The sequence below is a fragment of the Oryctolagus cuniculus genome, chromosome 9 (assembly GCF_051225735.1).
Source record: "Oryctolagus cuniculus isolate XC-2025 breed Fujian yellow rabbit chromosome 9, ASM5122573v1, whole genome shotgun sequence".
NCBI classification, from domain to species: Eukaryota; Metazoa; Chordata; class Mammalia; order Lagomorpha; family Leporidae; genus Oryctolagus; species Oryctolagus cuniculus.
Window position 1 is genome coordinate 740,200 of NC_142875.1, and position 27,040 is coordinate 767,239.

Sequence of the window (27,040 nt, forward strand, 5' to 3'; positions counted from 1 at the left end):
GTGTTGGCTGAGAGCCACGCAGCAGGAACTGAACTTGGGCGCGCTGTCTGTGGAGGATGATCTGTGCCACACCCAGATCCTTAGGGCTTTCGTTGAGGTTAGAAGGGAAAAGGACAGAAACCCATCGCAGGGGCTGGCACTATGGTGCAGTGGGTAGTCGCCTCCTGCAGTGCCGGCATCCCATACGGGTGCCGGTTTGAGACCCGGCTGCTCCACTTCCAATCTGGCTCTTTGCTATGGCCTGGGAAATCTGTTGAAGATGGCCCAAGTCCTTGGGCCCCTGCCCCCATGTGGGAGACCCGGAAGAAGCTCCTGGCTCCTGCTTCAGATAGGCCAGACTCCAGCCTCTGCAGCCATCTGGGGAGTGAACCAGAGGATAGACTTCTCTCTCTCTGCCTCTCAAATAAATAAATATATATATAAATCTTAAAAATGAAAAATCAAACAGAAGAGCATGGGGACTTTGGAGGGGGGGTTCTTGGATAAGAAAAGAAGAGATGGCAGGAGGAGGGGAGGGGGGAGGAGGAGGATGAGAATGAAGGAAGAAAGGAAGGAAGGGAGGAAGGAAGGGAGGAAGGAAGGGAGGGAGGGAGGGAGGGAGGGAGGGAGGGAGGGAGGGAGGGAGGGAGGGAGGGAGCCATCACAGACCAAAAAGTCTGTGGAGAAAAGCAGGCAGGTGCTGCAAGCTGACATTCAGAGGGCAAAATGCAGGCCAAACAGCCCTTCTGCTCCCAGGCCCTCAGGAAAGGGCACGAACACACCCCAGGACACGCGGGGACCAAGAAAGAGGGGCAGGCACTTGGCCTGCTGGTCGAGAGGCTGGTTCCACGTGCAGCGCCCAGACTCCAGGGCCAGCTCTGCTCCCGATTCTGGATTCCCGCTGATGGGCAACCTGGCAGACTGGTGAGGACTCAAGTGCTCGGGTCCCGGAGTTCTTAGCTCCCGGTTCCGCCTGGCCCTGCCCAGCTGTCTGGGCACGTGGGGAGTTCACCAGCAGACGAGGTCTTTCTGTCTGCCCTCACACACACAAGCAGGCGAGGAGCACAAGGCCAATCCACCTTCTTCACTTCACGGCTGAGTTTAACAGAAGGACAGGTGGTGCTCTTCTCACAGACCTGAGTATGATCATAGACAGGATCTCCTCCAGCAGACACATCCCCTACCCCGGGAGCAGGGTGCTCACACTGCGACCCCCACTCTGAGGGCAGGGTGCTCACACTGCGACCCCCACTCTGAGGGCAGGGTGCTCACACTGCGACCCCCACTCTGAGGGCAGGGTGTTCACACTGCGATCCCCACTCTGAGGGCAGGGTGCTCACACTGCGACCCCCACTCTGAGGCAGGGTGCTCACACTGCGACCCCCACTCTGAGGGCAGGGTGTTCACACTGCGATCCCCACTCTGAGGGCAGGGTGCTCACACTGCGACCCCCACTCTGAGGGCAGGGTGCTCACACTGCGACCCCCACTCTGAGGGCAGGGTGCTCACACTGTGACCCCCACTGAGGGCAGGGTGCTCACACTGCGACCCCCACTGAGGGCAGGGTGTTCACACTGTGATCCCCACTCTGAGGACAGGGTGTTCACACTGTGATCCCCACTCTGAGGACAGGGTGCTCACACTGCGACCCCCACTGAGGGCAGGGTATTCACACTGCGACCCCCACTGAGGGCAGGGTATTCACACTGCAACCCCCACTCTGAGGGCAGGGTGCTCACACTGTGACCCCCACTGAGGGCAGGGTATTCACACTGCAACCCCCACTCTGAGGACAGGGTGCTCACACTGAATCTGTAGAAGGGGCATTAATGGTATTCCAACCCTCTGCTTTCTGCCTGTAAGAAAAGTGACAATGTACAAATGAAATCAGGCATCAAATCCCAGTGGAAAGGAGCGTCAGGGAGGTTTCCCAGGCGACAGCTCTGATGGTGACAGCGGCCGTCTGCTGGCTCTCTGTCAGTACACCTCACACAGTCCATCTCCACCTCCCAAGGCTAGCACAGATGAGTAATAATCTCAGTGACAGAAGCCACCAATTACGACATTATTTTACTAGAACTGATAGTTGTACATTTTCTTGTTTTTGACTAACTTCTATGTTGAATTCACTAGATTAATGTGCTACTTCCTCAAGCTGGTGTATCAAATAATCTTCCTATGTGTCTACTCGTTCCTGGATGTTTCCACTTTTTCCCATCAATTTTGGTAATCCTGTCAACACGGTCGGAAGGTACCCGGCTGGCACCATGCCTTTACAGAAACATCGCTCTGTGGACTTTTCTCAGAACCCGAGGTCTATCTGAGAGATCTGGTTTGTACAAAAAGACCTGCCTTTCTCTCTGCCCTCCTGAAGTGTGCTGGGTTAACAAGCAGGGTTAAAACCACCAACACAGATGCACTTTCTTCCGCAACAAGTTAAAGGGCTTTAAAAGCAAACAGAGAACCAACGCCTTCAAAGTACTGTCCTTGCATTACAAGAGGAAAACGACTCTGGGGTGTGTGGGGGCCTTCGTCACCATGCTCTGAATCTCCCTTTTACCAAACCAAACCAACAGCGCGCCGGCTGGGGCAGTCACACCACAATGGATAGGGTCCCGCAGCGTCTACACAGCAGCAGCAAGGCACCTCTCTGGCAAGACGGCCCCTTCCATCCTGCACTGCACACTGAGACCCGGTGGCCACATGCAGCACCACCGGCCTCGCTACTTCTGCCCCTTGTGCTTCTAAAGGGCCAGGAGCAGCTACAGGTGTCGACGTCTGAGCCAAGCTGCCTGCCCCTGTGGAGGCGGCCGGCTACACACGCCCTCAGCCACAGACCGGCCCCACGCGTGCCCTGTGGTGGCATCCCGAGATGTCCCTGGAGTGTGTCATGTCACACGTCAGGGCAGAGTTCACCCACTGCCAGTGCAGGGCAAGCATCTTTAACCATAAGGGTTTCAGGACAAACATCGCTTGTGCCAGTCTAGGGAAGCCGCTTTAGGACACACCGCACTGCCTAACCAGGATGGCGACACGGCTCCACCACGCTAAGATGAGCTGACACCAGCCAGCCAGATCTCTGGGGAGCAGGAATAACAAGCCTTAGCGTGGGGCTGGCACTGCAGTGTAGTGGCTGCAGGTTCATGTCCAATTTCACTTCCAATCCAGCTCCCTGCTAATGGCCTGGGAAAAGCAGAAGATGGCCCAAGTGTTTGGGACCCTGCACCCATATGGGAGATCTGGAAGAAGCTCCTGGCTTTGGCTTGGCCCAGCGCTGGGTGATGTGGCCATCTGGGAAGTGAACCAGCAGATGGAAGATCTCTCTCTCTCCCCCCTTCTCTGTAACTCTTTCTAAATAAATAAATAAATCTTAAGCCTAAACAAAGCAACCAGGAGAAGGGAGCACCTTCAACAAAACCCACAGCTGTTCACAGAATGAGACGTTCCCCTCGAAGAGCAAGGACATGACAAGAACATTTTTATTTATTTTCATTGTATTTGAAAGCGAGAGAGACAGTGTTTCATCAACTAGTTTACACCCCCAAATGCCCACAAGAGCTGGGGCTGGACCAGGCAGAAGCCGGCAGCCAGCTAACTCCATCCGCTGTCCTACACCGGGGGCAAGGACTCAGATACCGCAGGATATGCACCGCAGCAGGCTGACGGGAAGGGAAACGGAGACTTGAACCAGGCACTCTGAGAGGGAACGGGTATCCCAAGCTGTGCCTCAACACTGCTGCTGTTACACTGAAAGTCCTAGACAATGCAGTAAGGAAAGAAAAGGCAATAAAAAGCATGCAGATAAGAACGAACGACTAAAACTCTCCGTATCCAGGCTGGCATTGTGGCGTAGAGGATTAAGCAGCCACCTGCCATGCCAGCATCCCGTAAGCGGGCTGCTTTCAGACCTGGCTGCTTCACTTTGGATACAGTTCCTACTAACATGCTGGAAAAGCAGAAGATGGCCCAAGTGCTTGGGCCCCTGCACCCACACAGGAGACCTGCACGATGCTCCTAGCTCCTGCTGGCCCAGCCCTGGCCGCTGCAGCCACCTGGGGAGTGAACCAGAGGATGAAGATCTCTAACTCTGCCTTTCAAATAAATAACTTAAAAAAAGAAAGTGAGATGACACAACAGCAGGGTGCAGAATAATGTACAAAACACCATCAAAAGTATGAGCTGCCAAGGGATAAATCTCACAAAAGATCTGTAAGACCTGTAACTGAAACTAGAGAATGCTGCCGAGAGAAATGAAAAAATACCAGAGCTGCTTTCTGTGACAGTCAGTGGACCCCGCAGTGTCAGGACACCGATTCCCCCAACGCTGAACCAGGGTCCCCAAACACATGACAAAAGTCCCAGGAGGCTTACTTGCAGAACTTAGCCAACAGATTCCAAAATCATACAGAGATTTAAAGGACCAAGAACAGGACCAAAACAGATGTGAAAAGGGACCCAGCTGGAGGGATAACACCTTCCGACCCCACGACTTAGTGAAGCACTCCTCGCCGGACAACGATCCTCGCTGAGAAAGAAGCGACTCAGAAGAAAGAAGTCTTTCAATCAAGACGCTGCAGAACACGGAACGTGAATTCACACTTCATAACATACAAAAACGCACTCTAAGTGTAAAACCTAAACTCAGAAGTGTCCAGAAGGAAACAGGAGAAAATCTTCGTGACATAGGCTGGGACACAAAGCACAACTCAGAAAGGAACAGACTGACTCTCTTGCGTTCAAAATTTAAAACTGCTCTCCTCTGACCTCAGAATCAGCCCTTAGGCACTCTGGTCTGGCTGAAAAGCCCACGAGAGCATTTCAGGCACGGAAATTCCAGACGCTGGAGCAAAGAATGTCTTACGTGAAGGATCTCGGTGGGTGAACTCCAGCGGACAGAAGTGCTCATCAAAGGAGGCACTTTAACTCTGAAGGGAGGAGAGAACTTCCACTTTGCTTATGGCTTGTCTAAACGCTGATGGAGTTTGTGGATTCAAGGCTTCCACAGCCGAGGCAGCTCATGTCAAGAGCCCCGGGTGATCACTGACATCATACAGAGCGTTAATTGTTAATTAAATCACTGTGTACCAACTTCCCATGCAGGACCTCTGTCCTCAGTGAGTTGTATTATAACTACGTCTAAGTGCTCCTAAAAGATGTATCATTCTTGGATGCTTCCTTAAAGTTAATTAAACTTCTAAAAAAATGAAATTAACTTCAAGATGCCATGGCTCTGAACAACCTTGTCTCGACAGCTGAGGACAAATTATTGAACTCTTTACTTAGAACAGAGCTGGTCTTCTGTGTATAAAGTTGATTGAAAAATGGATCTTAGTGGAGAATGAGACTGGGGATGGGAGAGGGAGGAGGAGGAATGGGAGGGTGGGTATGGTGGGAAGAATCACTGTATTCCTGAAGTTGTGCTTATGAAATGCATGAAGTCTGTATTCCTTAAATATAAGGTTTCCTTGGGGGGAAAATAAAAACAAAAAAAAAAATCTACTGCTCTTCAAAGGACATACTTAAGAGAATCAAGACAAGCCACAGACTGGGAGAATATTATTGCAAAGCCAATATCTGATATAACATTTGTCCAAAATATGTAATAAGCTTACCCACTCAATAACAGAAAAGAAACTCAATGAGAATGAGAAAATCTGAAGACAGTTCATCAAAAACACTCACAGAATAGCAAATGAGCACACAGGGACTTAGTAAATGGTGCCACCGCTTTGAAAAGCAAGAAATTTATTTATTTATTTATTTATTTATTTATTTTTGACAGGCAGAGTGGACAGTGAGAGAGAGAGACAGAGAGAAAGGTCTTCCTTTGCCGTTGGTTCACCCTCCAATGGCCGCCGCACCGCGCTGATCCGATGGCAGGAGCCAGGTGCTTTTCCTGGTCTCCCATGGGGTGCAGGGCCCAAGCACCTGGGCCATCCTCCACTGCACTCCCTGGCCACAGCAGAGGGCTGGCCTGGAAGAGGGGCAACCGGGACAGAATCCGGCGCCCTGACCGGGACTAGAACCTGGTGTGCCGGCGCCGCTAGGCGGAGGATTAGCCTAGTGAGCTGCGGCGCCGGCCACAATTTCTTTATTTTTTTTAAGATTTATTTATTTATTTGAAAGAGTTACAGACTGGCAGAGGCAGAGGCAGAGAGAGCGGTCTTCCACCTGCTGGTTCACTCCCTAAATGCCACAACGGCCAGAGCTGGGCCAATCCAAAGCCAGGAGCCAGGAGCCAGGAGCTTCTTCCAGGTCTCCCACGTGGGTGCAGGAGTCCAAGGACTTGGGCCATCTTCTACTGCTTTCCCAGGCCATAGCAGAGAGCCGGATCGGAAGTGGAGCAGCTGGGACTCCCAGAATGTGAGCACTGAAGGCTGTGGCTTTACCAGCTACGCTACAGTGCCGCAGTGCCGGCCCCGGAAATTTCTTATACAGTTGAACAAGTATTTTTCCACGGGACCCTGGGGATCTACTTCCAGAGGAATGAGAATGTTTGTTACGTTATTTGTAACCCAAAACTTGATACCCAAGTGTCCATTAACTGGTGAAGAATAAGCCAAACACAGTACACCCAAGCAGGACAGGAATACAAAGAAACAAATTATGGGGACCCAGCTCCAGTTGGAGTCCCAGCTGCTCCACTCCTGACCAGCTCCCTGCCAATGCTCCTTGGAAAACAGTAGATAGCCCAAAGCCTCGGCCTGTGCCTCCCACATGGGAGACCCTGATGGATTTCTAGGGCCCTGGCTTTCGTCTGGCCCAGCCATCTGGGGACTGAACCAGCAGACAGAAGATCTCCGTATTTGTCTCTTTCCCTCTCTCTCTGGCTCTATCTTTCAAATAAATAAATAGTAAACAAGCTAATTACTATCACATAGTGTGCATGGATTTCAGAAGTATCGTGGGTATGTGTGTGGTGCTGTGGGCGAGAAGCCACCTGTGGCACCTGAATCGCCCATCAGAATGGCTGGGTCTGAGTTGTGACTCCACTTACAATTAATTCTAGCTTCCGCTAACGCGCAGTCCGGGAGGCAGCAGATGATGGCTGGAGTTCTTGGGCTCTGCTACCTGTGTGGGTGACCCAGATGATTTCCTGGCTTCAGCCTGGCCCAGCCCCTGCTGTTGTGGACAGCTGGGGGAATGACCCAGCACGTGGAAGAACTCTGCCTCCGTCCCTCCTCTCCCTTTCAAATACAATGAGAGTAAACAATTTTTTTAAAAGTTCCACCCTAAGCAAAAAAAAAAAAAAAAAAAAGTCAGACATGCAAAACGCATGATTCTATTTGGATGAGATTCCAGAAACAGCAAGCTATGGGGACAGAAAACAAGTAAGTAAAGACGATGGAGCTGGTTGGGAGGGGAGACACGTCCACATCCGTAACAACTTAGTAAGACCCAAGTTACACATCCTATGTAAACGATGAGAGAACGGCTTAGAGAGACGCAGAGGCCGGCCAGTTCACACGCGCCCTGTCACGCACACACGCACACAGGCGCGGGGGGGGGGCTCCAGCTCCAAGCACAGGTATCCCTCTCACGCCCAGTGCTCCGTATTCGCGCTGGGATCCATTACGTGCGACGAGGTGTGGAATTTTCCACTTGTGTCACCACGTCGGTGCTCAGTGTCAGGTTCTGGAGCATTCCGGGAGTTTGGATAAGGGAGGCCCCGGCAGGGTGGGTGGCGGGACACGCAGGGGGCCTACAGGCCCTCCGTGGCACTGCGCAGCGCCGCTAACGTCACGCAAATACACCCACAGCCCAAGGCTTTGCAGGGAAAACTCGCACAGCTCCCCGCACATCGGGGGGAAGCGCGCTCCCGAGGGGCCGCCAAGTGGCTTCCAAGTTCCCCACGCGGCGCGCCCCCGGCCGCTCCTCCCGACCCCGGACACGCAACGGCGAACCGCATCCAGACGCGCGCGGGCCGTCCCCGCAGCGGGCACTTTACATAAGCGCGGCCCGCGCGAAGGCCGCGCGGTCACGTGCCGCCCGCGCCCGCGCCCGCGCCCGCGCCCGCCGCGGCCCCGGGCCACTCGGGCCGCTCACCTGGTACAGCTCCTCCAGGTTGTAGCGGATGGAGGTGCTGCCCTGGATGGCCCGCACGGCCTCGTGCAGCTGGCGCCACGTGTCCTGCGTGTAGTTGTCGGGCAGCTGCGGCCTGTCTGTGGAGAGCGCAGGGTCAGGCGCGGCCGGCCGCCCCGCGTCCGCGCCGCCCCGCGCCCCGCGCCCGCCAGGCCGCACCTCGGAAATTCTTGATGACCAGCTTCCTGGAGCCGCCCGCGCCGCCCGGCTTGTTGGGGCCGCCGGCCAGGCCCGCGGGCTTGGTGAGGCCGTTGGTGCGGCCCACGAGGGCCGAGACGCCGGCCTTGCGCGGGGCCTCCTCCGCCATGGCCGCGGCCGGACGCCGCCCGACCCGCCCGGGCACGCCGCCCCGCGCCCCGCGCCCCGTGCGCCCGGCTCCGGCCCTGTCCGCCCGCGTCCGGCGCCGGCTCCGGCTCCCGAGCCTCCGTCCGGGCCTGCGCCGAGGCCGCCCCGCCCCGCCCCGCCCGCGCCCCGGAGCCCAACCGCCGCCGCCGCCGTCGGCCCGGCCCGCCCCTCCCGCCGCCGGGCGCGGGACGCCGCGCTCAGACTCCGGGGCGCGCGCGCCGGGCCGCGCGCCGGGCCGCCCCTCCCCTCGGGGGCGCGGGGCTGCGCGGGAAGCCGGCGCCGCGGAGCCCGCCGCACCCCGCGGCCGCCGGCGCGGCGGCGCGCGCCCGGACCCCCGCCGCCCCACCGAGGGCGGGCTGAGGAGGGGGCGCGAGGCCGCCCTCCATCTTAGTCTGCGGGCGCGCGCGCCGGCACCCTGTGTGTGGACTCGGGGGCGCGCCCGGGGCCGGCTGCGGCCGCGAGCCGAACGTCGCTGCGGGGAGTGCTTTTCACGAGAGGGATCGCGGGCCCCAGCGAGCGAGGCGAGCGGCGCCAGACCCCGGCCGCCCTCCACCGGGCTCGGCGCCGAGCTGCCGGGGCGGCGCTTGCGGCGCACGTTGTGGTCGGAACCAATGTGCGAGCGACGCTGGCGTCGGGGGGCGCCTGGCGGGGGACGGACCGCCGGCCGGAAGTGACGCGCGGCCTGACGCGGGCGGAGCGGGCGCAGGCTGCGCGGCGGCCGCGCCATGGCGCACATCACCATCAACCAGTACCTGCAGCAGGTGGGTGCTGGCGGGCGCTGCGGGGCGGCTGGCGCAGGGCCGCCGCGCCGAGGCGTGTCCGTGTGCGGGGTGCGGGGAGCCCCGGGCGGCCCGCCTCTGCCGGAGGCCACTTCCCTCGGGTTTTCCCAGGGGGCGGCGCCGGTACGGTCGCTCAGCCGCGGGTGTCCGGGGTTCTGGAACGCTTTAGAAGTGGCGGGTTGTCGACGCGGGATGGCGGCCGGGTGTAACTGATGCGGGGGAGAACGCGGGTCGGCGGGACTTGGGCTCCTACCGCGGCCTGCGCGCTGGCTCTGCGGCCAGGGCGCGCGACCCCGCGGCCGCGATCTCCTGGGAACGGGACCCGTGGGAGCTGGGGGAGTTAGAGCCCCACGGCATCTGCCCCTGGTGAACCTCGCCCCGCCTTGCGTGTCTGACGCTGCAGCTGCCGGGCACAGAAGCGGCCGCACCGAGGCTCTGGGCTCAGACGGCGCCGCCGGGACGCGGGCCCGGGCTCTGGTCGCAAGGCCGTGTTTTCAGCATTGAGTTTTCCAAAGGATGATGTTTCTTGGCGCGTCGGACTGCGAGCGTAGGGTCCTTGTCCACCTGCACCCTCCTCCATTCCTGATTTCAGCACCCTGTGATGGGTTCCTAGTAGCTCTGGGGAGGAAGTGGGTCTGACTTTCCCTAGGGCGGGAGAGATTGCCTGCTGCTGTGTCTTGGGTTCTCGGGACAGAGCCCAAGGACCTAGGTATTACTCCGCACGGCAGACCCCGTGGTGTCAGCATGTTGGCATCGTTCTGGGGTGTGCGTTTTTTTTTTTAATCTCAAATCCCACAGGGGTCAAGTGATGACCCAGGTGGGTACAGGCACTTGGAACCAGGAGGGGAACTCTGATCTTGATTACCAAGCGGCTTTATTTTATTTTTTGGGGAAAATCAGTTTATTTAACTCAAACAGTAGCATTGCAACAGCTCATTTCAGGAGATCAAACATCTGCCAGACCCGAATTGAACTTCGTGTCAGTGGTGTGCACACAGCTAGGACACCCTGTTCCGACAGCGCCGGCGCAGGGGAGCTCTTCCCAGCACAGGACGGGGCCGGGGTAGCACATCACTGCTGATCGCCTCTTGAGATTCCAGGCCACGCCTTCACTTTGACCTCTGACTCAGAGGAATCCGTGGGCTGCCCTGGCTGGGCTCCCCCAGGCTCCTGGTGAGGGAGGTGGGCTCAGCCGTCCTTCCCACGCAGCAGCCCCCGGTGACAGCATGACGCAGCGCGTGCCCACACCTGGCCAGCGGCAGTGGTTGCCATCTGGGCCATCGGCCTGGCTGTCCAGGTGCAGCAGTGGGGGAGCCACGGTGGCCGTGCTGCTGGTGCCAGCCTCAGTGCACGCCTCCGCCGAGCGCCAGGTGTCTGGAAGTGGGAGCTCTCCTATCAGTTTGCCAGCGAGTCTGCCGCTGTCCAGGGCCAGGCCTGGAGGGAGGCACTGCTGTGTCTCCAGGCATCCTGCTGCCTAAGCAACCCTAGTCACAGCCCGAGTCAGGAGGGACACGGGGCCCTGCAGCGCCTGTACTGCCAGCAACTGTCAGAACCCAGGAGGCCGGAGGAGGGGGAGGGGTGTCGTCCCCCCCCAGCTGATGGCTACAACGTCTCCTCTTCTTCAGGCTCCAGGTGTCAGCACCCAGCTCAGTTTCTGTCTGAGGCCGGAGAAGCTACAGTAACTCATCTTAGTGTTTCCTTGCCTGTACTTATTCTCATTCATTCTCTCTCTCTCTCTCTCTTTACTTTGAAAGAGTTACAGAGAGGAGGAGAGACAGAAGGAGAGAGAGAGAGATCTCATCCACTAGTTCACTACCCAAATGGCCTCAATGGCTGGGGCTGGGCCAGGCCAGAGCCAGGAGCTTCTTCCAGGTCTCCCACACGGGTGCAGGGACTCAGGGACTTGAGCCATCCTCTTTTGCTTTCCCGGGCACATTAGTAGGGCGCTGGATTGGAAGTGGAGCAGCCCTGGGACTTGAGGAGTGCCGGCATCACAGATGGAGGCTTTACCTGCTGCGCCACAGCGCTGGCCCCTACCCGTATTTTCTACTTTCAAAAACTGTTGTAAGTACTTAGAGGGAAGTCGGTTGCATATCCTTGTAGATCTGTTCATCACCCGTGATGTCAGAGCTGGTGTCTCTTCTGTGTGTCCCTTGTGTCATGCTTCTCTTCACTCCACACACTTCTGTGTCGCGTGGCCAGTGGCCTCCATTTGACGTCCTGAAATGCCCAGCTGGATGCCGGGTCTGCCTCACACTGGCCTCATGGTTCTCTCTGGGACGGATGCTGTTTCCTGCAAACCTCGTGAGTCAGCTGCCCTGGGAGCAGGGACGTCCCCCCATGATGACCAGGCCTTTAGTGGCCACGGAATTTCCTATCCATGCAATGTTTTCTAATGCAGAATCCCTTTCCTCCTCTCCCCCAGAGTATCCTTTAGAACTCTTAGGTGTTCTGGTCAGGCAGATCACACATTGCTTCTAGTCTGCTTCTAAATATTTATTTGAAAGGCAGAGTTAGAGTGAGACACAGAGAGGGAGAGAGATCTGCATCTGCTGGTTCACTCCCCAAGTGACCAGGCCAAAGCCAGGCGCCTGAAACTCCCATCTGGGTATCTTATGTGAGTGGAAGGGGTCCAAGCACTTGGTCCGTCTTCTGCTGCTTTCCCAGGTGCATTAGCAGGGAGCTGGATTGGAAGGGGAGCATCGGGACTCAAACTGGTGCCCATCGTGATTGCCGGTGGCACAGGCAGCAGCGTAATCCGCTTTGCCACAGCGCCAGCCCCTGTCCTGCTCTTAGTTGATAACCGGAAGAGTCCTTCTCCTTATGGGAGGTGGTAGAGGGCAGTATGACATTGCGCATTTTTTTAAAGTCCAGGCCAGTGGTCTCAGAGGTTTCCTAAAGAAGGGTTTGGGTTCACGTTCCTCTGAGCTCACCACAGGTGGTGACTCACAACCAGAGAAGCCTCACTGGTCACACCAAACGCACCACCTCAGGTCCCTCCACGCCGGTGTCCCTTCCCCTGTGGACACCAGGGCTCAGGAGCCAGGGCCCTTTCTCTTGTCAGGACCAGGGTCTGGCGGTGACAGTGGCAGGGCCTGTGAGGTTCTTGTTTCCAGAGCGGCCTCCTGTGCTCGCTAGCTAGTTCTTCACAAGTTAAAAATGTCCCCCCCCCCCCCCCCGGCCTTTAAAAAGCCCGCCATGGGATACCTTTACTGCCAAGCTGTGCTCCGCTGGCACCATTGTGCTGTGAAGCTCCGACTGTCCCAGATCTGGCCACCGCGCCTCTTCGGACTGGTGTCTGACTGGAACCTGCCCCGTCCCGCGTGCTCTGCCTTGTTTTCTGGCGCGGTGCGTATTCCCTGCGTCAGCCCTTCCGGGAGCCCTGGTCCTCTCAGCAGGGAGTGCATCAGGGAACAGAACCCGCGTGCGTCTTGCTGCGGGCATCTCCACTTCTGTCTGGGATTCCGTGCACGGGGTGAGTGAATGTGGTTTTAAGAAGTGTGAGTTCCCAGAGCTGGCGGTGCCTCCTGTGGCCCCCCGGGGGATATGAGGGGCCGTGCAGCAGCCCAAAGACACCATCCTCCTGGGATGCCCATGTCCACGGCCTCGTGAGCCAGCCCGCAGTAAGACTCACTTGGAATCTGGCTGTGTGGCCCGTGGGTGCTGCCATGTGACACTAGCGGCTGGAGAAGCCCCTGAGAAGGTGGCTGGCTGCCTGGGACCATGGTGTTCGGATACCACCTGCTGGCTTCCATGCAGTGTTGGCATCTGGGCAGGGCACTGATAGGTGTTCTCCTAAGGAAATGCGTGCCTGGGCTCAGGGTCCAGTGCAGCCAAGCCAGTCAGCTGGGCCGGTCGTGCCTGAGGTGTTGCCTGTAGTTCTGGTGTCTGTGGCCAGGCAGAGCCATGGACACTGGGGCCCAGTTCATCTGTAGCCTCCAGAGGCCACCTCGGAGATTCCTGGTGAAGGAGTTTTACTGGGGATGAGCTGGACCCTGGCAGACGTCGGCACGTGCCAGTGGAGGGACCGGGATCGGGTCCCTCAGCCACCTGTGGGTGCTTTGCGCCATCACGGTGTTTGCGTTGCGCAATGCTTGCTGGCGTCTGGAGGCCTGGGGGGCTTTTGGAATGTCGTGCTCCAGCATGCGGGGTGCTAGAGTCCCCGGTGCCGGCTGGAGCGAGGCATCTGCGAGGCCTCTTAGGACGGAGCCGTACCAGGATTCGAGTGGGAGAGCGACCAACAGTGCGTTAAAACCAGTGGGCCTGGGACAGAGGCCAGTGTGCCTCTGCGAGGGACAGCTCTGGGAGACTCTGGGCTGAGATGCCCTGTTGGTGCGGGGCACAGGTGGGCACAGGTGGGTGGAGGCTGCTCAGAGCAGCTTCCCTGCCTGATGTGCCCCAGCGGAGCAAGGACAGGAGCCTGTTGGGGGCAGGTGACTTAGGAAGGCTCAACCTCGTTGGAGCTAAGTTGACTGAAACTGATTTTCCTGGCGACCTGCAGACCGGCATCTGGACGGGGTCCTTGCATTTTCCAGCCCAGGACTGGCTCTCTGTGGTTGGGGGTTGAGAGAAGGTCTCACGTGCCCAGGCTGACCTGGAGAGGAGGCTGCCCTCTCGTTGCCGAGGGCACTGCTTGGCTCCTTCCTGGCACCTGTCCACCCCAGTCAGTGGTGTGCAGTCAGCCACATAGTACTTCTGACCAAGCCCTGGGACGTTCTTCTGGGGGTGGTCACAGGATGCTGGCAACCCGGTGTTGCCTTCCCTGAGCTGCCTCTGGGTGTGGAAGCTGGCAAGGGTGCTTGATTCCAGCACTGTGCTGATTTCAAGGAGGAGACCTGAGGGACCGGTGCTGTGGCATAGCAGGTAAAGGCGCTGCCTGCGACACTGGCGTCCCCTATGGGTGCCAGTTTACATCCTGGCTCCTCCACTGCGGATTCGCTCCCTGCTAATGACCTGGGAAAGGCAACGGAGAATGGCCCAGGTGCTTGGGCCCCTGTAACCACGTCGGAGACCCAGAAGAAGCTCCTGGCTTCAGCTTGGCCTAGCTTTGGCTGTTGTGGCCATCTGGGAAGTGAACCAGAATCTCTCTGTCTGTCTCTCCCTTTCTCTGTAACTCTGACTTTCAAATAAATAAATAAATCTTTCACAAAAAAAAATTTTTTTTTTTTTTTTGACAGGCAGAGTGGACAGTGAGAGAGAGAGACAGAGAGAAAGGTCTTCCTTTTGCCGTTGGTTCACCCTCCAATGGCCGCCGCGGCACAAAAATTTTTTTTTAAAAGAGATCAGAACCCCCTCCACAGTCGGTTGAGGTTCTTGGTGTCTGTCAACTTCTTGGATGAAATTCCTAAGCCTATGGCCAGAGATGTGAAGAGAGAGACTTGATTTGGGGGTCTGGGTTTTCTTTTCTTTTTCAAATTTATTTATTTGAAAGGTAAAGTTAGAGAGACAGAGAAGGAGAGACAGAGATCTTCCATCTGCTGGTTTGCGGCCCATATAGCCACAGCCAGGAGCTTCATCTGAGTCTCCCACATGGGTGGCAGGGCCCAAACTTGGCCCATCTTTCGCTGCTTGCCCAGGCACATTAGCAGGGAGCTGGATCAGAAGTGGAGCAGCCAGGAACTGGAACCAGTGCCCATATGGGATGCTGGCGCTGCAGGGGCAGCTTAACCTGCAGTGCCACAACACTGGCCCCAATATATTTGTTTTTAATTACAAAATGCACAGGCCTGCTGTTGCTGTGTGGTCAGTCTCCTGGTGACTACAGCCCAAGCTGTCTCCTGCTGTGGCTGCAGCCCTTCTGTGTCTGCCTTGTACATGGTTTGTCTGTTCCCCTCCCCAGTCAGGTTATATGGTTTTCCTATTATAACTTTCTCATCGCTTAACAGTAAGCGTATTGTGGGTTTTTTCTCATATGGCTGCATTTGATTTTAGTTCATTCTATTTTTTTTTTAAGATTTATTTATTTATTTGAAAGAGTTACACAGAGAGAAGGAGAGGCAGAAAGAGAGTCTTCCATCCGATGGTTCCCTCCCCAGTTGGCTGCAACGGCCGGAGCTGCGCTGATCCGGAGCCAGGAGCTTCTTCCAGGTCTCCCACGTGGGTGCAGGGGTCCAAGGAGTTGGGCCATCTTCTACTGCTTTCCCAGGCCACAGCAGAGAGCTGGATTGGAAGTGGAGCAGCCGGGCCTCTAACCGGTGCCCATATGGGATGCTGGCATTGCAGGCCAGGGCATTAACCCACTGTGCCACAGCACTGGCCTCCAGTTCGTTCTTTTTTTTTTTTTTTTTTTTTTTTTGCCAGGCAGAGTTAGACAGTGAGAGAGACAGAGAGAGAGTTATAGACAGTGAGAGAGACAGAGGTTTTCTTTCTGTTGGTTCACTCCACTAATGGCCGCTACGGCCGGCACCGTGCCGATCCAAAGGCAGGAGCCAGGTACTTCCTTCCGGTCTCCCATGCGGGTGCAGGGCCCAAGCACTTGGGCCATCCTCCACTGCCTTCCCGGGCCACAGCAGAGAGCTGGACTGGAAGAGGAGCAACCGGGACTAGTGCCCGGTGCCCCAACCAGGACTAGAACCTGGGGTGCCGGCGCTGCAGGTGGAGGATTAGCCTAGTGAGCAACAGCGCCATCCATGCAGTTCATTCTTAACAGTGGCCAGGTACCCCACTGTCTGAACACGAGTCATCTGTTTAGACATACTTATTTCCCTTTTATACTTGGCGAGCAGAATCTTTGAAGATTGGGTCTATGCGGTTTATAAGCTGGTTTTGTTCTTTGTTCCATAGGCTGTGTGAGTGAATTTCCAAAGGGTAGTGTGAGCGAGTAAATCGGCAGTCATTTACCTTCCTTGTAACTGAACGATGAACTGGCTGTTGTCCGTTAGTTGTTCTTGTGCCTCTGGGAATGAAGGTCCCTGGTTGGAGAGGGTGTTGACGTGCCCTTCGGTGACTAACTCCTGAGGAAATAGGGGTGCTGTGTGTTGGTGGCACACAATGTTTTGTGTCCCTCTTCATGTTCCAGGTGTACGAAGCCATCGACACCCGAGATGGAGCGTCCTGCGCAGAGCTGGTGTCTTTCAAGCACCCGCATGTCGCAAACCCCCGGCTGCAGGTGAGTGGAGAGCTGCCTGCACGGCGTCGGGGCCACAGGGGGCCGGTTTCTCAGGACAGGTTTAGGCTTTGAATAAGAAAAGCTGTCACTCTTTCCTAGAAGTTTCAAAGCTCCTTTACAACTGTGATTCCACTCTGTGGTACCCTCTGCTGTACCCCTAACTCCTGCCCACCCCTGAGTTTTGGAGCAGAGGGGTGGCATATTCCATTCATCCAGGAACAGTGGGGCAATGGGCTTGGTCTGTGCCCGTGCTTGTCTGTCCCCAAAACCCAATAGCCATGGGCTGGCGCTGTGGTTGTAGTAGGTTAAGCCTCTGCCTACCATGCTGGCATCTTATATGGGTGCCGGTTTGAGACCCGGCTGCTCCACTTCCAACCCAGCTTTCTGATACGGCCTGGGAAAGCAGTGGAAGATGGCCCACGTGCTTGGGCCCCTGCACCCACATGGGAGACCTGGAAGAAACTTCTAGCTCCTGGCTTCAGATTGGCCCAGCTCCAGCCGTTATAGCTGTTTGGGGAGTGAACCAGTGGATGGAAGACTTTTCTCTCTGTTTCTCTCTCTGGAACTCTGGCTCTCAAATAAATAAATAAAAATCTTAAAAACAGGAAAAAGCCCACTAGCCATCAGGCACCCCAGATGCCTCCTAATTGAGTTCCTGCTCACAGGGGGTCATCGGGCCCAGGCCCAGCCTGAGGTTGTCCATGGCATTTTAGTGGAACATCTGTGTTATGGCTGCTGCTTGCTGCAGTGGCACGAGTGGCTGAGTGCACAGAGACTGTGGCCTGTGAAACCTGAGATGCTCATCATCTGGCCTTGTCTGCAAAGTGTTTGCCACTTCTGCTGGAGAACGAAGCACCGCTGATGTAGACCAGGTGGGAACCCTTTTTCTTCCGAGAGCCATCTGGATATTTGTAACATTCGCAGGCCATACACAGTTATCAATGTAAACATTTGCCTGCTATAAATGTATTGAATTTCTTTTTTAAAGATCTACTATTTTGTTTATTTTTATTTGAAAGGCTGAGTTACTGAGAGGAAGGAAGAGAGAGAGAGATCTTCCATTTGCTTTTCCACCCCTCAAATAGCCGCAACGGCCAGGGCTGGGCCAGGCCAAAACTAGGAGCCTGGATCTTCCTCTGTGTCTCCCACATGTATTCAGGGGCCCAAGCACTTGGGTTGTCTTCCGATGCTTTCCCAGGCCATTAGCAGTGAGCTGGATTGGAAGTGGGGCAGCCAGGTCTCAGACCGGTGCCTGTATGGGATGCTGGCTCTGCAGGCAGACGCTTAACCTGCTGTGCCACAACACTGGCCCCAGTGTGTTGAATTTCGAGTCCTGCTTGTGGTTGCCTGGGCAGGGCCAGGCCAGGTTCTGAGGGGTGTATGTGGTCCCCAGGCCAGACGTTGCCCACCCTGATAGAGGAGGTGACACTGAAGCTGTGGTTTCTCTGGAGACGCTGATGCTTGGCCACCAGTTCCCCCTCCAGCTGGAGGGAGCTCCTGCTGGGCATGGACCTCCTCTGGGCTCCTCTGGGGTCTCTGGGGTGATCGTATCTGGCAGGGTGCGCTCCAGGCCAGGGGAGTCTGCTTCTGTGGTTCTGGCAGGTGCTTTTTTTTTTTTTTTTTTTTTTAATTTTATTTGAACGTTCAGCCTCCCTGGGTTTCTGATGTGGGACGACAGTGAAAACCGCTACTGTTGATGGAAGCGAGTGCCAGAGACCAGAAGAGAGCCAAGTTCAGCCTGGCCAAGGCAGTCCCAGTGGCCACCTGTGGTGCCTTCATCCCACACAGCTCGTGGGAGACAGCTCTCTGTTTCACTGCAGTCTAAGGCCGGTTCCTGCCTTGGCAGGTCCTGTTGACCTCTGCCCGAGGCTGCGTCCACTGTGGGCTGCTGTCTGACTCCGCGGGACAGTGGATTTTCTGCTACTGTCCTTCCCACATCCCACCCTTGTGTGTGGTGCTGGGCATATGTTACATTACAGCAGGCTCACTGCTCCTGTTTTGACTTTTAATTCACTGTGCTGTAACCCATTGTGTCTTAGGGTTCTCCAGAAAAGCAGAACCAATAGGAGATAGCGGGAGAGGGAGAGGGGGAGAGAGAGAGAGAGAGAGAGAGAGACAGAGAGGCTGGGAGACTGGGGTTTGTTAGGAGGAAATGGGTCATGTGATTACGGGGCCCAAGCCATGTGCGGGCTGGAGGCTTGGGAACGCCCCTGTTACTTCAGTCTGAGTGCTGGAGCCTGGGGCAATGGTGTGGACCCCACCTGAGGAGGGGATGTGGCCCAGCTCAGGGGGCAGCTGGGAGCAGAAGAGACACGTTCCCCAGCTCTGCCTTTGCTCTGCTCAGGCCCTCAGCAGACACGTCTGCTCTCCCAAGTCCGTAGGCTCTCACCCAGACAGCCCACCAGAGGTCGTCCTCAGTGTGTGTGCCCTGTGGCCATGCAGCTGGCATGCAGCATGAACTCTCACACGTTTTCTGCTCATGGGACCTTAGATTTGGCCTTGGGAAGGAAAGGAAAGTGAGGAAGAAACATTAGCTATGCCAGCCCACGCACAGGAGAAAGGTGCTGTCACCGGGAGCTGAGGAAGAGTGGGGCCCCTGGAACCCCGTGCACCTGCACATACATGTCTTCTTTATGAAACCCAAAGACGTTGCTCAGTAAGCTCTTCTTGACTGGCTGTTAAATACTGAAATACAAACGAACATGACTGGAGCCTTTCCTGGCTGTGGTAGGCAGACTGAATTGTATTTATGGGTTTCAGTTCGCTTGGAATTTTTTTTTAAAGATTTATATATTTATTTGAAGGCAGAGTTACTGTCGCTGGTATTTTGGTCACAAAGGCTGCAATCCAGGAATTCTATATGGGTGCTGGTTCACATCCCAGCTGTCCCCCTCTGACCCAGCTCTCTGCTAAGGCCTGGGAAAGCAGCAGAGGATGACCCGAGTGCTTGGGGCCCTGCACCCACGTGGGAGACTTGGAGGAATCTGCTGGCTCCTGGCTCCCAGCTTTGGCCTGGCCCAGCCCAGCCCAGTCATTTTGGCCATTTGGGGAATGAACCAGTGGATGGGAGCCACCCCACCCCACCCCGCACAACTCTACCTTTCAAATAAACAAAGAATTAAAAAAAAGAAAAAAAGGGAGAGAGAGAGAGCTCTATCTATCTTTCATAACTGGTTCACTCCCCATGGCCACGATGGCCAGAGCTGCGCCATGTTGAAACCAGGAGCCCAGAGCTCCATTCAGGTCTCCTGTGTCAGTGTCAAGGACCCAGGCACTTGGGCCATCTTCTGACTGCCTTCCCAGGTGCATTAGCAGGGAGCGGAATTAGAATGGAGCTTTAGGGCTTGAACTGGCATTCCAACATCGGATGCTGGCATTGCAAGCAGCAGCTTAAACCACTTTGCCACCGTGCCTGCTCCCTCCAAATATTGGTAAATAGGGGCTGGCGTTGTGGCATTGCCAGTTAAGCTACCACCTGTGACACCGGCATCCTGTGTGGACACGGGTTCAAATCCCAGCTGCCCCACTTCTGATACAGCTTCCTTCTGATGCTTCTGAGAAAGCAAACAGAGGATGGCCACATGTTTGGGCCCCTGCACCCACGTCGGAGACTCAGATGAGGCTCTGGGCTCCTGGCTTTGTCTGGCCCAGCCCTGGCCATTGTGGCCGTTTGGGGAATGAACCAGTACATGGAAGATCAATCGATTGATTGATCTCTCTCTCTCTTTTTCTCTCTTTCTCTCTTTCTGCCTCTCCTCTCTGTAACTCTGATTTTCAAATACATAAATCTTCAAAAACAAAATTATTGGTAAATAGTTCTTGAATGAACATGTTATTTAGAAGTACTAAAATGTGGACTGTTACTGTGAAGTATAAATGTTTTTGAAATGCAGGTTTTTCTCAATCTTTCCTTGCATTCTTCCAAGTCTATTAATTTTATTTTTGCCACTCTTCTTACACATTAGATGGCTTCTCCAGAAGAGAAATGCCAACAAGTTTTGGAGCCACCTTATGATGAAATGTTTGCAGCTCATCTAAGGTAATCACTGTTGGGGAAGAAAACATAGGGAAGTGGGTGGCCACGTTGAGAATTAGGTCTTGGATTAACTTATGCTTGAGGCATGCTACTTTGAAAAGTAGCAGAGGTGTTTTGTAATTTCACTTTGCTAAATCTGCGAGAACTGTATATTCGTGTAATGTGTATAAACCGCTTCAGTATTGATAGGAGGGTGTTTTATCTAGAGGAGTACAGAGCATAGCCGTTGGCTGGCTTTTTAAGGGAGATGTGTCTTTTTTTTTAACCTGCTTGCCTGTCTGAGAAACTGGAGTTGAGAAAAGCATACACACACTATTTTTTTTAAGTTTATTTATTTATTTATTTGACAGGTAGACTTATAGACAGTGAGAGAGAGAGAGAGACAGAGAGAAAGGTCTTCCTTCCATTGGTTCACTCCCCAAATGGCTGCAACGGCCGGAGCTGTGCCGATCCAAAGGCAGGAGCCAGGTGCCTCCTCCTGGTCTCCCATGTGGGTGCAGGAGCCCAGGGACTTGGGCCATCCTCTGCTGCCCTCCCAGGCCACAGCAGAGAGCTGGACTGGAAGAGGAGCAGCTAGGACTAGAACCGGAGCCCACATGGGTTGCCGGCGCCACAGGCGGAGGATTAACCTAGTACGCCACGGCGTCGGCCCCAACAAACTCTTAATTTGCACGTCATAGCTGCTCTTTGTCTATAGCATTGACTTGGGCAGAACGTTATGTCTTGGTGATCGTGGTATCTCCCCTGCCAGGTAAGTACAGAACGTTGTGCCTTGCAGAGAGTTGGTGCCCTCCTTCTCACTTCCTGTACTCTGAGCAGGCGGGGGCGTCGTGAGCAGGAAGCTCTGGACGCCTGTGGTGTCTTGGGGAGATTGGGCTGTCCTGGTGCTTGACAGGCAGCCTGGGAGTCTAGTCAGCTGCTGACCGTGGAGGGGCCACACAGTCTTGGCAATGCCTGTCACTTCCTCATCAAACCTGCTGGGACTAGGTTTTTCCTTCTGGGACTTGAAAGAAAGCTTAATGTGGGATTTCATCTTTATTTATTTAAAAAGGAGACTGACAGGGGTGGGGGGGGAGAGATTGATCTTCCATCTACTGGTTTACTCTGCAAATGGCTGCAACAGCCAGGTCTGGGCCAGGCCAAGTCCAGGAGCCAATAACTCCATCCAGGTCTCCCACATGGATGACAGGGACCCAGATACTTGGGCCATTTTCCACTGCTTTCCCAGGTGCAGGGAGCTGGGTCAGAGCACAGTATCTGGTACTCAGACCGGCACTCTGATTTGGGATGCTGGCAGCATTAATGTGTGCCGCAGCACTGGCCCTGGATTTCAACTTTTACCAACTTGTTTTGTTTAGAATGGTCATTTGTGCGTTTCTTCTTTCAACGCTGAGTTGCCCACCAAGCGGGAGTCCCAGCTTTCCTTCCAGGACGTGTGTGACAGCAGTGCTGCGTGGTCTGCACAGACCTGTGGGTTTTTGTGTCAGTCGCTTTCTGATGACGCCATCCTGCTGCTTCTTCTGATGCTTCTCTTCCAGGTGCACTTACGCCGTGGGGAACCATGACTTCATAGAGGCGTACAAATGCCAGACGGTGATAGTCCAATATCCTTTCTGTCTTGGGAGCTTCCAGTGTGTAGCAGAGTGGATGTCTGGGGCTGAAGATCTTGTTCAGCTATAGTTAGAAAAAAATTAAATATTTTGAAGGAAAAACTGCTTTTAGCTACTTGGATGTTAAGATTTATCCGGTTACTGAGCTGGTAAGGACGCCCACCGGTCACTCGTCCAGCTGCTGGGCTGGTGGTAAGCATAGTTACAGCAACCGATTAAGTCCCTTTGGTGAAATGTCAGAAGTCTGCAATGAGGCGTACATGGACTAGCATGCACTCAGATGCGTGGTCACTTGATCACTAAAGACCTTTGTCAAGCTTATCTTATAGTTAAGGTTTAATCAATCTATTGACTCTAGTTTGCTTTTCAGAAGACTATCTTGTTTAGATATACCAGACCAGAATGGGCACAAACCAAGTAAATCTGGGAATTCAAGATTTATTGCCACTTAGACTACAGACACAGAAGCATGCAAACATACCTTGCTGTGATCTCCTGGGCTCAGTGAAGCCAACACTGTTTGAAAGCATTGATTTTTTTTTTTTTTATGAAAACATTGATTTAAAAGAAAATCTTATGTCTACAAGTCTTTGGAGAAAGTATGAAATAAATGTGTTTGGTATACATGTCCTTGTGACATTCAGGTATTTGTCATGTGAGTGTGTGTTTTTTGCTTCAGAAACTCAAGGCTGTAGTGTGTCGGCGTTTGCAGAGTGGGGCTTATGGCTTAAAATTGGCAGCTCTCCTTCCTCTGTGTCTTTAGCGTGTGAGCTTGTGCCTTCCTTGACACAGCACGTCATTCCTGCGAGCGTTTCAGGCCCACAAGGAAGAAAACTGGTGAGTGAGCAGCAGCAGGTGGCAGTTCTGTTTTTGCAGAAGCTCTCAAAAGATTTGCTTTACATAACAGTGGATTGCACTTCATGTGACTGTTTACAGACAGTGGAGTTGTGACAGTTGCGTGAATGTGGACGGAAGGTCAGCCAGGCCTGTTTGTGTTGTGCCTAAAACATAAAGTGGTAACTTTGGTTTAAGCGCTTCCATGCCCCCAGATATTTGTTAAATGCTATTTTGTCTTCAGTTGTCAATTTGCAGTTTACTTTTTTTTTAAGATTCATTTATTACTTGAAAGGCAGAGAGATCTTCCATCTGCTGGCTTACTCCCCAGATAGCCGTGATGCTCAAGGCTGGACCAAACCAAAGCCAGGAACCAGGAACTCCATTGGGTCTCCCACGTGGGTGCAGGGCGCAGGTGCTTGGGCCGTCTTCTGCTGCTTTCCCAAGTGCTTCAGCAGGGAGCTGGATGGGAAGTGGAGCAGCCAGGACTCTAACTGGTGCTCGTATGGGATGCTGGCGCTGCAGGCAGCGTCTTAACCCACTGTGCTATTATGTCACTCTGCTTTTTTAAAAAAGCTTTGTAAAAGAAGTAGACTGGACCGCGCCGTGGCGCACTAGGTTCATCCTCTGCCTGTGGTGCCGGCATCTCATATAGGCGCTGGTTCTGGTCTCAGTTGCTCCTCTTCCGGTCCAGCTCTCTGCTATGGCCTGTGAAAGCAGTGGAGGATGGCCCGGGTGCTTGGGCCCCTGCACCCGCATGGGAGACCAGGGCGAGGCTCCTGGCTTCGGATTGCTGCAGCTCTGGCCATAGCGGCCATTTGGGGAGTGAACCAGCAGAAGGAAGACCTTTCTCTCTGTCTCTCTGTCTCAATGTCTGTAACTCTACCTGTCAAATAAAAGAAAGTAGACCAACTGCAATTCATTTGGGGTAATGTAACTCATGATAATTGGGCTGTTTTAAATCCCTTGTCAAACTAATTCTTTGTTGTGTGATTGATTGACAAGCTATAGGTGGATTTTATCGAAAATAGCCAAGTGTCCTTTCCCTCTTTAAGTAGACTCAGCTTGCCCAGGAAAGGAGCCCCGCGAGGTCAGCTAGACAGAGCAAGTAGTTGTGTGACATTCTGTGTCCCTCCGAGGAAATTACTAAGCCACAGCTTTTTAAATGGAGGTGTTTGGGTAGTGGTGGAGGGCTGAGGGGAAGGGGATACTGGATGACCCTAGAGGGACCAGGGTCTGGGCCTCTGGTCAAACAGCAGGAGTTTGGCCTGTGGGCTGGCTAGGAAGCTTGGCTGCAGCCTGCCGGCTGGAGGTGAGGAAGCAGACAGCAGCCATCAGATGATAGCAGGTGGACCCTGTTCTGGAGGGCGGTCCTGGGCTCTGGTGGTCGTCTCACCTCGTTTGCTCTTCTCCCTGTAGGGCTCTGCCTGTCATGTATGCTGTAGCGCTTGACCTTCGAGTGTTTGCCAACAATGTAAGTGCAGTTTCCTGTCATGGTGGTTTGCGAGCTGGCATTTGCTGACTGACTGCTGCGTGCTTCCATGTCACTCTTTCCAGAAGCTCCGCGGACTGAGTGGGTGCGGGGAGCACCAGGACAGGAGCCGTGGCCGACACAGGCAGATTTAATAAGTCAGGCCCAGAATTCCACACTTGGTATGGAGGGGGGGCTTCCACACGTGCTTCGCTATCTGTGTCCTGTCCCCTGGCCTGAAGAATGCTGGCCAAACATAGGTTCAGGCAGTAGCTGCAGCCTCTCTGGTGTGAGGGAGAGATCCTGGGTTTTATGGAAGTTCCCTTGGGTGATCCGGTAAACTAAATGAGCTGTAGTTGTCTTAGAATGACCTCCTTATAGTTTTAGAAGTATTGATGACTTCTGATTCTGGACAGATATCTCCCTGTTCCTCTTTCTAAAGACAGTGAAAACCCTGGGAGCTTATTTAGCTTAGAAGCAGAGAGAGAGAGAGTTTGTATGTACTCACATCTGCTCGCTCTCGTCTAGATGCCTAGGTCTGGGGACTCAGTCCAGGGCTCCCGTGTGGATGGGGGGACCCCACCACTGGAGTCATTACTGCGGCCTCCCACCGTCTAAAGTAGCAGGAAGCTGGACTTGGAGCTGGAGCTGGGGATTGAGCCCAGGTGCTCTAATAAGGAGGCAGGCGTCCTGACTTTGTGACTGCTAGGCCGAATGCCTGTGCTGAAGTTGTTTTTTTTTTTTTTTTAAGGTTTATTTATTAATAGGAAAGTTACACAGAGATAGAAGGAGAGGCAGCGAGAGAGAGCGAGTGAGCGAGCTTCCATCCACTGGTTCAGTCCCCAGTTGGCTGCAACGACTGGAGCTACACCAGTCTGAAGCCAGGAGCCAGGAGCTTCTTCCAGGTCTCCCATGTGGGTGGAGTTGGGCCATCTTCCACTGCTTTCCCAGGCCACAGCAGAGAGCTGGATCAGAACTGGAGCAGCCGGGTCTCAAACCGACAGCCGTATGGGATTCTGGCAGTGTAGGCGGCGACTTCAGCTGCTACGCCACAGTGCCAGCCCTCGTCCTTACGTTTTAGTCCTTTAATGTTTAGTGTGACAGAAGCTGTCTGGGTTCTCTTAGCTCTTTGGCACTCATCATTTTCCAAGACGTTGCTTTGACTGCGGCAGTTGAAGGCACGGTGGCCTCACCAGGTGCAGATGGTACACGGAGCTTTTTCCATCGTTGCAGCGGATTCCTGCTCGATGCTGCACACAGATTCCAAGAGGCAGTTTTGAAAAGTTAGACTGCGCTCAGGAGGCGGCTTGAGCCTCACCCACCGTGGCCCTGGGGCCCGCTGGCCTGGCCTGTGCTGTGGGTGGGCCGCTCACCTGTGCATGCTTCCGTAGTGCCATCGCTGGCCCGTCTGGGTCCATTTGGGCTGCTGAAAGGATGGTTTCTCAGGCTGCAAGGGCAGTGTCAGACGGCTGGCAGGTTGAGCAGGTTGTGAGGCCCTGCTGCCTGGTTCACAGCGGGCGGTGCCCTCACTGTGTCCTCAGCGGGGCAGGGGGCGCTGAGCCCTCACGAGGACCGTGCACTCATGACCTCCTCGCTGTTAGGCTAATGTGACCAAGACCACCGAACGAGACTACACTGGGATAAGGTGTGAAAGCGTTTATTGGGGGCAGAACTGCCAGGCTGTCTCGAAGGAGGCATCAGCCGCCGCAGTCTGACAGTGAGGGGCTTCATGTATGCTGTAGTGGGGGGAGCATGCTTGTGGCTGGAACAGCCTGCAGCCGGGGCCGGGGGGTTGTTTAGGAAGTTTGCTGTCTACTGTGAGATTTCCTTGTAGCAGTGAAAGTGCTGTTCTGCGGGAACGAAAGGGTGCGGGTTGCAGTTGCAGTCGTGGGGGCTGCTCCTCGTTCGCTTGCACAGCACAGCTTGTAGGCACGTTTTCTTGGGTGCTGTAACACTCACTTGCTCAAGGCCGCCTCCTGATGTCACCTTGGAGCTTAGGGTTCCAGCACAGGAATTCAGGCTGTAGCAGGCCATGGAAAGTTCTGGCCACTGAGCTATGCAGCAGTTTCAAACATTAGCATACTTCAGTATGTTTACAGAGAACCTGGTGGGGGCGTTTGGCCTAGCAGTTTAGGACCTGGGTTCCCACCTGCCTGTAACTGCCTGACGCGATGGGCTGTAGGAGGTGGTGGTGGCGCAAATCACTGGGCTCCAGCCACCTTCAGGGGAGACCTGGGTTGAGGGGCTGGCTCCTGGCTGTGGCCTCTGGCCCCGGGCCATTGTGGGCATTTAGGGAGTAAACCAGCAGATGGGAGCTCTCTGTCTTTCTGCCTCTCAAGTGAATTAATTTTAAAAATCCCACCAAAACTCAGATCTCCATGTGTTTGTTAAGGTCGTCAGTGACCTCATCAGAAAAGTCTTGAAGTTGGGAGAAGCCGCCAGACTCAGCAGTGGTCTCTCCAGACTTCTGATTTTGACTTGAAGGTGCAAGCTTTCATTCACTGTGGACGCTACCCTAGTAGCCACGTGCAGCTGTCACTTACCTGTTCAGCAGGAGTAGCAGGTCTCACTTGTGAGCGCTCTTTGTTGAGATGCTGCCGCGGACTGGTGTGTGTGACACACAGAGTGCTCCCGTCTCATCACAGAGCGTTATGAATTCATGTGATATTAATTGTGTCATCAGGAACATTTGATAGAGAAAGAGAAGTGGCTACAGTAGTCATGACTGGGTCAAGCCCGAGCCAAGAGTCCAGGGCTTATCTGGTTCACCCATGTGGTTGGCAGGGACCCAGTCCT

At 54.6% G+C, this 27,040-nt stretch overlaps 2 protein-coding genes across 7 annotated transcripts in view; one reads left to right on the forward strand and one right to left on the reverse strand.

Moving 5' to 3' along the window:
* The window catches only part of CUL4A (cullin 4A), a 43,915-nt gene extending 35,398 nt beyond the window's left edge, over nucleotides 1–8,517 (reverse strand). The window contains exons 1-2 of one of the 2 annotated variants that reach the window (XM_051841699.3): nucleotides 8,221–8,517; nucleotides 8,026–8,141 (exon numbers count right to left, since the gene is read on the reverse strand). In XM_051841699.3, coding sequence (XP_051697659.3) covers nucleotides 8,026–8,141; nucleotides 8,221–8,368 — 264 coding nt within the window. In that variant the 5' untranslated portion in view covers nucleotides 8,369–8,517. The remainder of the gene's footprint in view (nucleotides 1–8,025; nucleotides 8,142–8,220) is intronic. The other variant, XM_089303360.1, reaches the window with a different exon arrangement.
* Nucleotides 8,518–8,565: 48 nt separating this feature from the next.
* The window catches only part of PCID2 (PCI domain containing 2), a 36,608-nt gene continuing 18,133 nt past the window's right edge, over nucleotides 8,566–27,040 (forward strand). For 3 of the 5 annotated variants that reach the window (XM_089303361.1, XM_089303363.1, XM_051841700.3), the window contains exons 1-6: nucleotides 8,566–9,167; nucleotides 16,204–16,293; nucleotides 20,259–20,332; nucleotides 21,868–21,933; nucleotides 22,735–22,776; nucleotides 24,193–24,247. In XM_089303361.1, coding sequence (XP_089159487.1) covers nucleotides 9,132–9,167; nucleotides 16,204–16,293; nucleotides 20,259–20,332; nucleotides 21,868–21,933; nucleotides 22,735–22,776; nucleotides 24,193–24,247 — 363 coding nt within the window. In that variant the 5' untranslated portion in view covers nucleotides 8,566–9,131. The remainder of the gene's footprint in view (nucleotides 9,168–16,203; nucleotides 16,294–20,258; nucleotides 20,333–21,867; nucleotides 21,934–22,734; nucleotides 22,777–24,192; nucleotides 24,248–27,040) is intronic. The other 2 variants (XM_089303362.1, XM_051841701.3) reach the window with 1 other exon arrangement.